The sequence below is a fragment of the Aegilops tauschii genome, chromosome 7, assembly GCF_002575655.3.
Source record: "Aegilops tauschii subsp. strangulata cultivar AL8/78 chromosome 7, Aet v6.0, whole genome shotgun sequence".
Classification (NCBI taxonomy): Eukaryota; Viridiplantae; Streptophyta; class Magnoliopsida; order Poales; family Poaceae; genus Aegilops; species Aegilops tauschii.
The window spans coordinates 600,320,294-600,333,677 of NC_053041.3; the positions used below are offsets into that span (position 1 = coordinate 600,320,294).

The 13,384-nt window shown below is 47.6% G+C and overlaps 2 protein-coding genes across 2 annotated transcripts; one reads left to right on the forward strand and one right to left on the reverse strand.

The window, feature by feature from the left end:
* Positions 1 to 2,495: 2,495 nt before the first annotated feature.
* On the reverse strand, positions 2,496 to 3,996 carry LOC109746062 (putative disease resistance RPP13-like protein 1). Its single transcript, XM_020305176.2, has one exon. It carries the CDS (start codon positions 3,930 to 3,932, stop codon positions 2,496 to 2,498), a length of 1,437 nt encoding a protein of 478 aa, XP_020160765.1. The 5' UTR covers positions 3,933 to 3,996.
* Positions 3,997 to 9,556: 5,560 nt separating this feature from the next.
* LOC109776389 (putative F-box protein At1g47765) lies at positions 9,557 to 10,168 on the forward strand. The gene has a single exon (XM_020305181.1). It carries the CDS (start codon positions 9,557 to 9,559, stop codon positions 10,166 to 10,168), a length of 612 nt encoding a protein of 203 aa, XP_020160770.1.
* The last annotated feature ends 3,216 nt before the right edge of the window (positions 10,169 to 13,384 follow it).

The following is a 13,384-nucleotide window of genomic DNA, read 5'->3' on the forward strand; positions in this document are numbered from 1 at the left end:
TCGAGGCTAGTGTCGGTCCATTTGTTTTTAGCCTTCGTCTTCAGGAGTTGGAGCGTGAAACTAAAGCGGGTCACCTCAGGATTGCAACCATCATACAATGGAGTGTTCGAGTCTACCACCAGTTGCTCCAGCTTAGCCTCCTCTCTAGAAGCAGCTCTCTCAGTACTCGTCTCCTTGCGAAGCAGTGCTTGAACATGAGGGTCCCACACGATTGAACTTAGTACCGACGAACTCTGCTGCATGGAGTCCACGTTCTCTTCGCCGCCATGTCCGGCTCCTTCTACTCCGCCATGTCCGGTCCCTTCTCCGCCGCCATGTTCGGCCTCTTCCCCGCCGCCATTATCGATCATCTCTTCGTCTTGCCCCGTGTCGTCATTGCCTGCCCCGTCGGCGTCCTCAACATCGTCCTCCTCATCTTCAATTATCCATCGAGTATAGCCATCCATGAAACCAGTCATGAGCAGGTGCGCTTCGACACGACCATCGTCATAGGGGTCGAGCCAAACTATTCCTTTGCATTTTCGACACGGACATAAAACCTCTGTGCGGTTATTTTCTTTCATGTCCTGCACCGCGACCACAACCACCTGTCCACCATCGTTCCACTGACCATCATGAACGTTTGCACGGTAATAATAAACAAATTGATTATAAAAATGCGTGCATGCATCAAAGTCATAAAAAAATTCGGCATGACCTTCCCTAAAAAGAGGACATATATAGATCTAGAGTTTGCCCGGAATTTGCCGAAACGGAAATAAATCAACATTTCGGCAAAACATAGGCAACTCAAAAGCACAATTTTGCATCAACACATGCCACACACACAATTTCCATCATATTTCTCAATTATCATATCACACATGCATACACATATTTCCATTTTGCAAAAGCATGAAATTTTAATCACCTCTTTCTCGAGATCGAGCACACGGTGGAGATGATGATGTAGGGAGATCAAAAGTGCACAAAGCTCTTCTTGACAAAGATAGATCTAGTTAGGGGGCAAATATAGGTCACTTGACTAAGAGGGTGCTTGGATACGTTTTAGTCTCATGACTAAAAGTAGTGGGACTAAAACTTGCTATCCTCATCCATGCTTGGATCCAAATACTAAAGAGACTAAAATCAAGTTAATGAGCATTTATTATCCTCCAAACCCTCCAATCCAGAACTCGCCTGTGTTAAAGGAGAGGATTTAAATGAGGAGAGAGAGGACTAATCCACATTTTAGTAGGGGTACCCCTGACTAAAAAAATTTAGTCTCAAGACTAGTTCTAGCCCCTCTTTAGTCAGGGGTGCTTGGAACTTTAGCTTCTTAAAGAGACTATTTTTAGTCAGACTCAAATAAGTCCCTTGGATCCAAGCACCCTCTAAATGCTACATCTACCTAGCTAGCTAATCTGGGAGGAGACAACTTCAACTAGTGGAGGGGGAAGGAAAAAGAGAAAGAAGATGCATTAATGGAGGTGGTGTTAGCTAGGAGTAATGAAGAGAGAGAAAGGTAGGTAGAAGATGGAGAGTAATGGGGGGAGAAGTATTGAGTTAGAAGAAGAGTGAGAGATGGAGGATGTGGGAGGTACGGGGAAAGGGAGGAGAGGAGATGGGGGAGGGGAGGACGGGTGGGAAAAGGTGGTGGGGTGATGCGTCTTAGCAGTAGCGCGGGAGGAAAAATGCGCTACTGCTAAGAGCATAGCAGTAGCGCCCTTTCGTCACACGCGCTACTGCTAAACGGGCCAACCGTCTGGACAATTTCAAAATTAGCAGCAGCGACGTGACTAAAAAGCGCGCTACTACTATTGCATTAGCAGTAGCGCGCATCGTGACGCCGCGCTGCTGGTAAACTTAGGTTGTTGGGTACTGTCGGTGGATTTTTGTAGCAGCGCGGTTTAGACATCACGCGCTACTGCTAAATTTACATCAGTAGCGTGCTTTTCTTAACCTCGCTACTGCTAATTAGCAGTAGCGCCTTTTTTTATGCCGCGCTGCGGCTAAGATTCTGTGTATAAGGTTTTCCCTAGTAGTGCATCTTTCCTTTATGTATGGCATTACTGATTGGATGGAATGGTTCGAACCATGGAGTTGCACATATATGGAGTTGTTGGTTGGTTGATTTCAAGCTTATATGAAATACGATCTACTTTGGTATCAGCTGCAAAATGCGATGTCCATGATGATGATGTGTATACCTCTTTCTCGTTGGTTCAATTATTTTTGTTTCATTAACAAGCCACCTCACCGAAACCAGCTACAGCCACTGCCACTTCAAATGATGTTGTCCGTAATTTAAGAAAGAGCATGTGGATTGTTGTATCTGATTAGAAAAACATACAAGTTCAAGGTATGCTAATTGAGATCTGTAATACATACATTTACTTCAATGGTATACATGAACACATCTGTTTAACTAGAAAGCCACATGAACACATCCATCTGTAATGTTTTATTAAAGAAAATACAACGAGAGATCTATTACAAAGAGTTCAGAAACAGAATCAGATTGGCAGTCCTCGTCGCTTCCTCGCTGGCAAGGCACCACCTTCATGTACATCCTGAGCACGACTTGTAACACAATGAAGATATGATCTATGAGGGGGTATCCTTGATTTCCATGCAATTAGAGTGAAGTCTCCTTCTGGTCTAACACTAGGATCTGCTAGAAGGTCCCCCAGTGTCACACTTGGTGATTCCTCCTTGAGTGTGTAAGGTAGCAAGCTAAGCGGATGCAAAGCAAGGTCTGTTATGTCCACTGGACGACCTTGTTCTATAAGCTTGTTTGGATGCAAACCATAGCTTGACAGGTTTCTTTTAACCATTTTCATCCCCTTGTCCAATATGCAACGCCAAAACTGAGCATGATGATTCCTTCTCAATGCATCCGTGAACACATTTATTTCAACAAGTGAACCTCGGACACTATGCAACTCCCTGGTAAACTCATCTGCAATTTGTACTAGTTGTGGATGTTCGGCAGGGTCTACGCTCCCGAATGCCAGTGTCTTGAAGAGGTACCTCAACTCGTCATAAGATAGAACACTTAGGAAAATAGGTTGCACAGATCCAAACCTGGCTAATCTTTTGAGTTTACTTATGATGATGATTTTGCTTCCTCTGCTCATTCTTATGAGGAATGAGTGAAATTTTCCCCAGTCATTGTCAACTACATCAGAAGCAAACTCAATAACGACCAACATCATCCCAAACATGGTCCTTCCATGGTCAAGTATCGCCAATAGGTTGTCTCCATTCAAGTGCAAAATAGAGGAGAAGCGTGAGCGAACCTGTTCGTCGCCACAAACATGAGCAACCAATGCCTTCTTCCCAACTCCACCACCACCTATGATCGGAAGAACTGCCGGTGCATGATCACCACGAGAGTCGTTGTGCTCCAACAAGAATCTCAAGAGCTTTTGCTTTTCGGCATGTCGGCTGAACATGAAGTTGTTGGTGTAAAGATAAGTATCATATGGCCTACGAGACATGCGCTCGCATCCACCCAGGAGCATAACAAATTCTACCATGTTAGCAACTGCAATTTCTAAGCTTTCCAAGGCACCTTCTGACTCGAGGCGCATGGCCTTGTCATCATTCTCAGTTTTTGTTCGAGAACGCTTGGAAGGAATGGATAAATGCAAGCTACTGCTAGATGAGTCGGCGCTATCTTGGAGTGTTTGGTACCTCAAGGTGTCCAGCGTGCGGTGTCCTCTGTACATGGCATCTGAGAGCATCTTGAGCTGCAATATCATCCCAGAGTTGGTTATGTACCGCCCATCAGCCTCCTCGACGACGATGCTGACTCTCATCAGGAGGTGCTGCAATCTGTCCACCACCTTCTCTGATTGTGCATGGCTCAAGGAGTGGTACTTGTTCATCAGGAAGGAGATGAAACGACTCACCAATTCACCTGTAACCGCAGCTATGGAAGCCTCCATGACAGCAACCACACAGTCGATGAAGCTGCTGCTGGTTGGTCTCTATGGAGCACGGAGTCTGGACAAATTGACTAGCCTCTACCAAGTTCCACAGAGATTCTTTGTGAAGTCTCCAAGCTATTGACTTGCACGATTTAAAGGGTGGGTGACGGACGGCTGCTAGCATTGTATACTTATATAAAACTACCTGTAGTTGTACTGTATATTGGCATAATGGCCCATGGAATACCGAAGTTGCAGTCCTAACCTAAACATGAGAACGACAAGCCACCTGTCCAAGCAACATGAAAACAATGACTTGTATTTTTAATATCTTCAGTAGTACTAGGTAGGTTCACACATTATCCTATTAGCTTGCTACCTTACTCTAAGGACAAACATGTACGATGTAATTATCCTTCCATTTGTCTTCCATTGGATTCGTTTTATATTTCACACAGCATCCGGTATTTGTGCACTCAAGCTACTTTGTCCTTAGATTGGGGAAACAATTAAATCTACTCGAACTTGACATCCTAATTAACACCGATTACAAACAAAAAGCACTGGAACTCACACGACTAATTAGCTAGTTTTTGTTAACAAATCAGCTAGCTAGACGACGTACTGGCCCAAATGCAAGCTCATTAAGAAACTGATCAACTTGCTAGGTTAGACTAACTAGATCATGCCACAAATGGTTGCATGGTTTCTATAAAGATCCAATATTTTGGTGACTTCTAAATTATAGTAGTCTCCGGTACATAAATTATAGTAGCCTCTAGAGTAGGTAACTCAATTTGTGGCCGTGTCAACTAAACGTAGACGCACGATATCATGTCAGCTCTGGTGCCGTCCTCGGATGATCTGGATTGGTTGAAATTTGTTAATTGATGGATTAGTACCAATGAGTGAAGGTTTGGTGCATGAGTGAGCAGGTACTCCGTACACTAGGATGAGGGGTACGATGTCGACGTGATCCTATGTTTATGACCTGAAATATAACCCAGAAACCTAATAAAAAAGAAGTTAATTAGGGCCACCTGCATAAGTGAATGGCGTGCATGAACCGTGCTTAACTATGGTGCACCACATACATTGTCATTTGTGTTTGTTTTTTTTTGAATAGTTTGGATTGCTTACCACATGTGTCACGTGGTGTCATTTGTGTTTGTTATAAAAGGCTTGTGATTGTGATGAAAAAGACCACACACATTTCAACTTACAATTGTATGCTTGTGATGAAAAAATTCAGAAATATATAATGATCAAGAGTTCACTTATGAGTGAATTTGACTTGTTGGTCACATGGAGTTCAGTCACAAAAGGTGTGGTTATTACCTTTTCCTTTAGAAAAGGAGGTTAAACCCCCGGCCTCTGCATCAATCGATGCATACAGCTAGCTTTATTAATTATTCCACGAAAATCTGATAAGAATATACATCAAGCCACCTGAAGCCACCACTCACACCTACCAACTTGATAATGTGGAGTGCTCTCACTTTCCATATCTAAAACCGATGTCGTCGCCGATCCATCCATATAACGTATCGGAACCAACAACCAGCATAGTAGACCTAAAACGTACACCACATGTACACATTTTAGAAGCCGCCATCATCATCGAACCATTGTCCCATCTTCAGGAGAGATATCCGCATCATCCTTGCCAGTCTGGCCATCCGTCGAGGCCACCACGGCGCCCAACGATGCCACCGCCCTGCGCTCGTCCATCCCGACGCGGAGGCTCTGGAAGATCTGCCGTGTGTAGCAGCTGCCGAACAGGAATGACACAATGTAGCACATGTTGGCTAGGCATGACTTGACATCTCACCGAAGCTCCGTTTAAGACGAAGCCGCTCCATCTCTTGTCTCTATCTTCCAGCGCTACTCCACAAACGATGCTCCCAAGAGAGAAACGACACCGTAGTGCCGTCATCGTCTGATCTGGAAGACCAGACCCTAGAGTTTCCTCCGGAGCAGCATGAGTGGATCAACAGCAGTTACACGATGATCCCTTTACCAAGGTAACGGCTTAGAACGCCGCCATCGCCTATCGTCGGCTCGGTTTTCACCGGCAACTATGTCTCCCCGACTCGCAGCCGGGACTAGATAACGGATCTCGAGATCCGACCATCCAGCCTCAGGCCGACCACCTCCGGCGGAGGAGATGACCACCACCGCCGGCTGCACCGGCCAGAACAGATCTGACCGAAGGTGCCGCCGAGCAGTCCACCAGGGCCTCCACGCCGCCGCTGATCTGAAGCCAGATGGCGCGCCGCTGCCGACCGCATCGCGCCGCCGCCCGAACCGGGCCAGCCACCGCACGCTGCCGCCCGTGACAGGTCCCGACACGCCTGCAACTGCCGTCGCCCGAGGCAGGGCCGGCCACCATCGCCATCGCCGCAGAAATCGTCGCCACTCCATTGGATCGGACGTGCCTCCACACGTGTAGGGGCCCCGCACCACCCCTGGGACGCGGGAGAGAGGGAGTCCCCCGCCACCACTGTCGGCCCCGGGCGTAGCCCGGCGGCGACTAAGGGAGGGAAGGCGGGAGTGCGCGCCCCAGGCGGCTAGGGTTTGGGCGCCGCCTGAGTCGCCCTAGCGGGGACGATGCGGGTTAATCAAATATCCTATGAATATAATGACATGATGAAAACATGCATGTGCAGTCAACACTAAACTTACCGACGCTGGTCATATCAGACCTCTACGGGAGCCGACGAGGAAGGTAGGAGCAGCAAGACGCCGGCCCAACGAGGCCAACAACGAGGTTGCCTACCATGTTCTCTAGCTGGCCGTTGGCCCGTTGCCATCTCTTCCGCGGAGGCGAGGTCGTGATGGGGATGATAAGCATGAAACATGAAGGTCTGATGGATGAAGCAAACAAAGAATTTTCTTAGGGTGTTTTTATTTTTTTTTCTAATCCAAGAACAAGATTCTGTATAAGCCTACTTCTACCCAAATTATTCGACGAGCAACCCCTGCCGTGGCCTAGCCTACCTTTGAGTCACTGACACATGGGTCCCACAGAGCATGGGGCCCACCTGCCAGTGACTCAAAGACAGGCTATGGCAGGGATTGCAAAGTCAGAGGATCCACGTCCCAAAATTATTAGTAATGAAGCTGGTTTTCTAAGAAAAAACTTTCTAAAACTCTTTTGCTAAAACTCAGGCGATAACTTATATTGCGTCTGTTTCTAAATATTAAGACCTTTTGAGAGATTTTAGTGTGAACTATGTACGGATGTATATAGATGTATTTTGAAGTGTATATTCACTTATTTTGCTCCTTGTGTAGTCTACGTTGAAATCTCCAAAAGGTCTTATATTTCGAAACGGATGGAATATTATCCAAACAACCACATTGTTTGTACAAAATCTTAGAGCATCTACAGCCGGACATGGCAAATACGGCCCCTCAAACGCCCGCGGACGCGCCCGGGCGCGTCCGCGGGCACTGACTAGGCACCAATCAAATAATGTAATCCACATCCAGACACCTCAATTATCAAATCTCAAATTCATACAAACTCATGCAACTACGTCGATGCACAAACATCGTCCGGCTACTCCATCACTACTAACTAAACATGCCATCAGACTACCAAAAATTGTCATGTTTGGCTATGGTGGAGTTCATCCATGGCTGCCCTTGCCTTTTCCGATGCCTTTGCCGTCCTTGCGGAAGTACCGGTCGATGACGCAGTGCAGATCGAGCCGGATCTGCTCGTCGCCGGAGCTGTCCTCGCTGTCACTATCCGCCTTCTCCTCCTTCGATAGCAGTCCGACCATGGCACGGACCGGCCGATTCTGCTCTTGGGAGAGGGCGCGCGTGTTTTCCCGCTGCCGTTTCTTCCAAATGCGGGCGCGGATGACTTCCTCCTCTGCAGCCGGCACCGCCGCATCAGCCACCTCCGCCGTTGCCATTTCTATCGCGATACGGGCCTCGGTAGCCCTTATCCTCTCCTTCCCACGGCGGGCCACCCGTTCCCGGTGGGACTCGTAGTCTGCCCGACCGGTGATGGGGAAGGAGAGGTGTTCCGGCTGCCAGGACCACGAGGATCCAGCCCCAGAGGACCCGAGCGCCCGGTGAGCTGACGCTATGGAGTCGCGGCGGACAGATCCGTTCGTCGGTGGGGTGCTGTCCTCCCGGGAGCGCGGAGTGCAATGCCGACTGCCATTGCCTCCTCCAACCTGCACGGGATGACACCCCAGTCGACGGATCCGGACTGGTCGGAGTCTAATCCGCTGCCTACCATGCCGGAGAAGGCCGGAAACTGCCGGAGGTGAGCTCGGGTGGCGGAGGGGAGTGGGGTAAAGTGGCTAGGGTTTGCTCCGGCGAGCGGATGGGGACGAATATATGTGGGGTCGGGTGGGCAAGCATTGGCCGGGTCCGACGTGGCGGGCGTGCCCGGGCGCCCCCATATCCGCCCGATATTTGGGCTGGATATGAGGGGTGCCGGTCAGCTCGGGCGTTTGAGGCCTGTTTGAGGCGTCCGTTTGGGTCAAAAAATCATGACCGGTCAGTGACCGGGCGGGCCGCCCGGGCGTTTGAGGTTTGGGTACCCGGTTGTAGATGCTCTTAGCTTTGAGGGTGAAAACCTAAATTCTAGCCTTAATTGGTTGTGCTTGATAGTGTCCTTGTTGAAGACATTGTTTTGTTAGCGGGGATTTTCTCCAGGGTGAAAACCTAAGATCTATAATCGGGCGATGACGGCGCTTGTGCACTATTTCATTCTGGAGGCGTCGCTTTTGGAGAATTTGGACTTCCAGTGTTGTATTGGTGGTGGTTCATGCTGCAGTTACATGAAATTGATCATTGTAGCGGGATCTTTCTTTCTTTTTTCTTCTTCTTTTTATCTTTTGGCGTGTGCATCCGTAATGTCTTTATAATATTGCGTTATTGCAGAGGTTGGGTGTAATTGGTATCTCCGTGATATTAATATATTCCCTTTGTCGAAAAACAACCACATTTTTTAATGCAAACAACCACTTAATGTTACAGCTGTGAAAATGAAAATGAAAGTAAACAGTGAACAAAAACTGTATCAGGTCACTTGTCCGCCTGGATCCTGACCGTCCATTCCATCCTTCCTGATACAGCTGCACCGTGGCTTAACTGGCGAACTGTTGGGTTTCGACAGTAGCGAGTTCAGTCAGTCGTGACAATCCTCTCCCCCGATTAGCCTACGTGCGCTGGTGCGCACATCTCCGAATCCATCTCGATTTCGGTCGCATCTGGTTGATTGCGCATCTAGCGCCGCTAACTCCCCGTCCTAAACCCCCCCGATCGACGCCAATACGGAGACTTGAACATCCAGATCTCGGCTCCGTCTGCTTACAGATTCAAGCGGCGTAAGGAGGATCAGCAATCTTCTCCCGTCATCTTTTTGCAGCCAATCTCGATCCTGTGTCCCGAGGGTGCGAGCCGTCTTCCCAGGAAGCCGGATAATCAGCGGTGAAATCGCCTGCTGACAAAGCCATATTGAAGGATCAGCAATCTTCTCCGGTAATCTATCATTCTATCCTCAGCCAATCTCAAGCGTGTGTCCGAGGGTGCAAGCCGTCTTCCGAGGAAGCCGGATCTTGGAATCAGCGGTGAAATCTGGAATATCAAATCGGTGAAATCTCGAGCCGTATCAGATGGGGATCACGCTCTCGTCGATGCAACGCCGTCTTCAACAGGCACGCGATCTGCTGTTGCAGATTCCGTGGAGAAAGACGCCGCAGGCCACCTTGCCGAGCGACGTCATCTTCGACATCCTCTCCAGGGTCCCGGCCAAGTCCATGTGCCGGTTCCGAATCCGATGCGTGTCCAGGGAGTGCCGTGACCGCATCTCCGACCCCGTCTTCATCGCCGCCGCGCAGAAGCGCCGCCCGCCCGAGCAGCTCCTCGTCGTCGGCTCCGACCGCGACATGTCATTGCGGCTGGTTGATATGGACGGCAGCGTTGTCAGGGTGATCGATGGCATGAGCAGGCGTTGGGTACCGGTGTCCACGAGTCCTGACGGCTTCGTGTGCGTCACAACCGGCTTTTCCAAGGACGACAACCTCGCCGGGGTGATCGACCTCACCACCATGAAGATGCCTGTCACCCACCTGAAAAGCGACAGAGCCTGGGGCTACGGTCGCGCCGTCACATCTGGCGCTTACAAGATGGTGCGTCTCGGATTCCACCACTGCGAGGTCTTAACTGTAGGAGATGATGAAGGGTGGAGGCGGAGGAAATGTCCCCCGTTCCGTTTCGACGGCTAAAGTCATGACAACTACACTGCAGCCGTCAACGGTATGCTGCACTTCTTGCCGGTGGCGTTACCTGACGAGGAGGGCACCCTACTCTCCTTTGACCTCGAGAGCGAGGAGTGGAAGTGTGCGGGATCAAAGGCCCGCCCAAGGTGAAACTTGGACGGCTCAATATCAGATTAGGTGAGCTCAATGGTTCCTTGTGCATGGTTGAACCCGAGGTTCGCCGCTCTGGAGGATACACAAACATATGGCTCCTAAAAGATCATCACAAGAGTGTATGGGTCAAGGCATACACAATACCCTTGGATACATCCGCAATAGACCATCGCCAGATGATGCCTTTAAGGATTTTATTAGATGATGGTTCCAAGCTGCTCTTCTACAACAGGGAGAAAGGCCAACCACCGGAACTACATATCTACGACCGCCGTCATGGGACATACAGAAATGCAACGAAAGAACTACTCGGTAATGACCATATCTCCGGTATCGGATTTTGCAGTTTGCATCTAGAGAGTTTTCTTTCGGCCGAGTTCCAGTGCCCTGTATCATCTTCCTATTTTAGCTGAAAGTCTTTCCTTAGAACATTAGATGTGTCAAACAAACATCTTGCAATTTTTCAATGTGTGAATCTACAATGGGGATTCATCCCTTTTTGGTCCATGTTGTTATTTGCCCACCCAGGCAAGGATTGAGCTAGTCACTTTATGACAATTTCATTCGATTATAGCATTCAGACATGTGTTTAATGTTTTAATGGTATTACATATATCTACACACAAAAAACCCGTCTAAAAAAATCTACGCAAAAACTTCAAAATCATCTTCTAACAAGCAGAAAAGATATGTCAATTTTCAAGGTTGGAAAAAGCGGTAGGCGTAAGTGAGGCGGTTGGCCTTCGCCTAGTGCCTAGGCGGTGCCTAAGAGCCCTAAGCGGTAATATAGTTTTTTTACTCGTAGTGTATTTGTGATTATTTATATGGGTGTTGATATTAGTTTAGGGCATATAAATAAGTTAATTACCGTCTATTGCCATTGGAATATATCCCGTTTTGCATATCAGTGCAGTATGTGGCATGATTTCTTGCTTGGGTAGGAAATTCCTTACTTGCCCTGCCTAGACCTCCATTTATGCCCTAGGCGAGGCGTTTAGCCATTGCCTAGCGCCTAGACGTGCCTAAACACCTTATAGGTGCCTTTTCCAACAGAGTCAATTCCCCTGGTAAGCATAGTAATAACTATGATTTGCTCCTAAACTATTTTTTTAAATGTTTGGTGCTTCAAAATCTTTCTTATATCAATTAACTGGAGGCACCCTCAGAGCCTCCAAGTCAATCATCCAAATTATTATGATTGTTAAGGTTCTTTTTTACACTCAGATTGAACAATGGTTGATATTTGTCTCAAAATATCACAAGCTCCTTCCACCAATCAAACTGTCAATTCAGTCCGTTTGGAAACTAAAGTCCAAGGCAGTCATGTACATGTATATTCACCAATTTGATTATTTGAACTAGTTATGAAGTACACACAGGACAAAAAAAAATAGAGGAAGCTATTTGCATGTAATGATCGATCTCACATAGTTCTTTTACGGTGCTATGCCTGTTAGAGATCTATCCTCCGATGGCTATATATCAACTTGGAGTGCAGGTCCAACTACCACTTAATCGATAGCTTCCATCTAAGGCTAACACTCAAATTTTCTCCTACTTGTCCGCCCCTCAACCTCCGCTTCTCTTTGTTTCACTAAGACAATTTTCTTCGATGTTCAACATTCAATAACAACAATTCAATGATATATATAGTAATTGGAAACAAAAGAAACCAAAACCAAAAGCGTGGCGTGGTAGGATGAGCGGCGGCGGCGGCCCACTTCGGTTTGGCGAAATCTGGTCTTAATCGGTTGCGGGTGGCTGCGGTGGTGGGGTGTGTCGTAAAATCTGCTTTCAATTTTTTTCTTTTTGAGGCAAACATGCAAGCTTTATTATCCAGACGTCACAAAATCTGCTTTCATGGTACAAAGTGGGGTTTACTTGTAATTTTGGTTGCTTTGGCGGTCCAGTCCCTATGTCCAACGTGAATTACCATTCAATATCTTCCCAAAAGTTGCCTCAAAAGAAAATCTTCCCAAAAATATTATTTTTGTTTCCCTATAAATATTGAGCAGATAAGGACAGCGGCGTACGGAACTTATACTACAGGAAATTATTATTCAAAATCTTCCCAAAAGTATTATTTTTGTTTCCCTATAAATCGTCGGGCATACGCCGTCCGTCCGCACCAGGCCACGCCGCCCCACGCCACCATGACCCAGGTGCCTTTACTTGCTCCCTCCTCGCCCCCACCACGACCCAGGTGCCATTACTTGTTTCCCTATAAATTTACAAGCTGATGTGGAGTGCTTCCCTTCAGAGTTAAGACTGAGTATTGTTGTCCTCACATAACGTGAGTTGGCTTCTTTTTTTGGTTTCTATATTCGCTATATATAGTTTGCCTCGTTTGACTATACATCGTTATCCTCAAACAAAATTATCAATTTTGAAAGTACTAGATATCTTTTTTATTTAACATGAATTTTGTTCATTTTGTCCTTTTATACAGTACAAGTACCATCAAATTTTGTTCATTTTGTCCTTTTTTATTTTGGACGCCGATAAGTGCCACACGTGTGGGCGTTAGGGGGACTGCCCACACATTTTGTGTTGTGTATAAGAGGAACATCCCACACACCCACGTGTGGGCAAAAAAAGTAATGCCCATGCATCTCTTTTTTTTTCCTTCCCGAGCCCTCTCACACGCGTGCGTGTGGGCGAAATAGATGACGCCCACACGCCCCGTACGTCAGGCCTCGTACCTCGTGGTCCCGCACGCCCGCGTGACAGTCACCGCGCGTCCCGCAGTTGCCATGGTCCAGACCCTCGTCCATGTTCGTTTAACTGCAGTTGCCATGTCGCTGAATTTCGGTTGCCATGTCGGACAACTACAGTTGGCATGGTTGCTCAACTGCAGTTGCCATGTATGGTCTGATCTACTGCAGTTGACATGATTTCAAAACTTTAAGAGTTGTCACCCACTAAACACTAGGCAGTTGCCATGTAGCACTACAAGAAGGCATGGCAAAAAAACATGTTCGGGTAAAAGAGAGAGTTGCCATGTGCTCACAAGCACGCTAGGGCAGTTGCCATGTAAAAGAAAGAGTTGCCATCTGCTTACGTGCACGC

Coding starts and splice junctions, on each gene's coding strand:
- LOC109776389 (XM_020305181.1), top strand. CDS start 9,557: ATGGGGATCACGCTCTCGTCGATGCAACGCCGTCTTCAACAGGCACGC.
- LOC109746062 (XM_020305176.2), bottom strand. CDS start 3,932: ATGGAGGCTTCCATAGCTGCGGTTACAGGTGAATTGGTGAGTCGTTTC.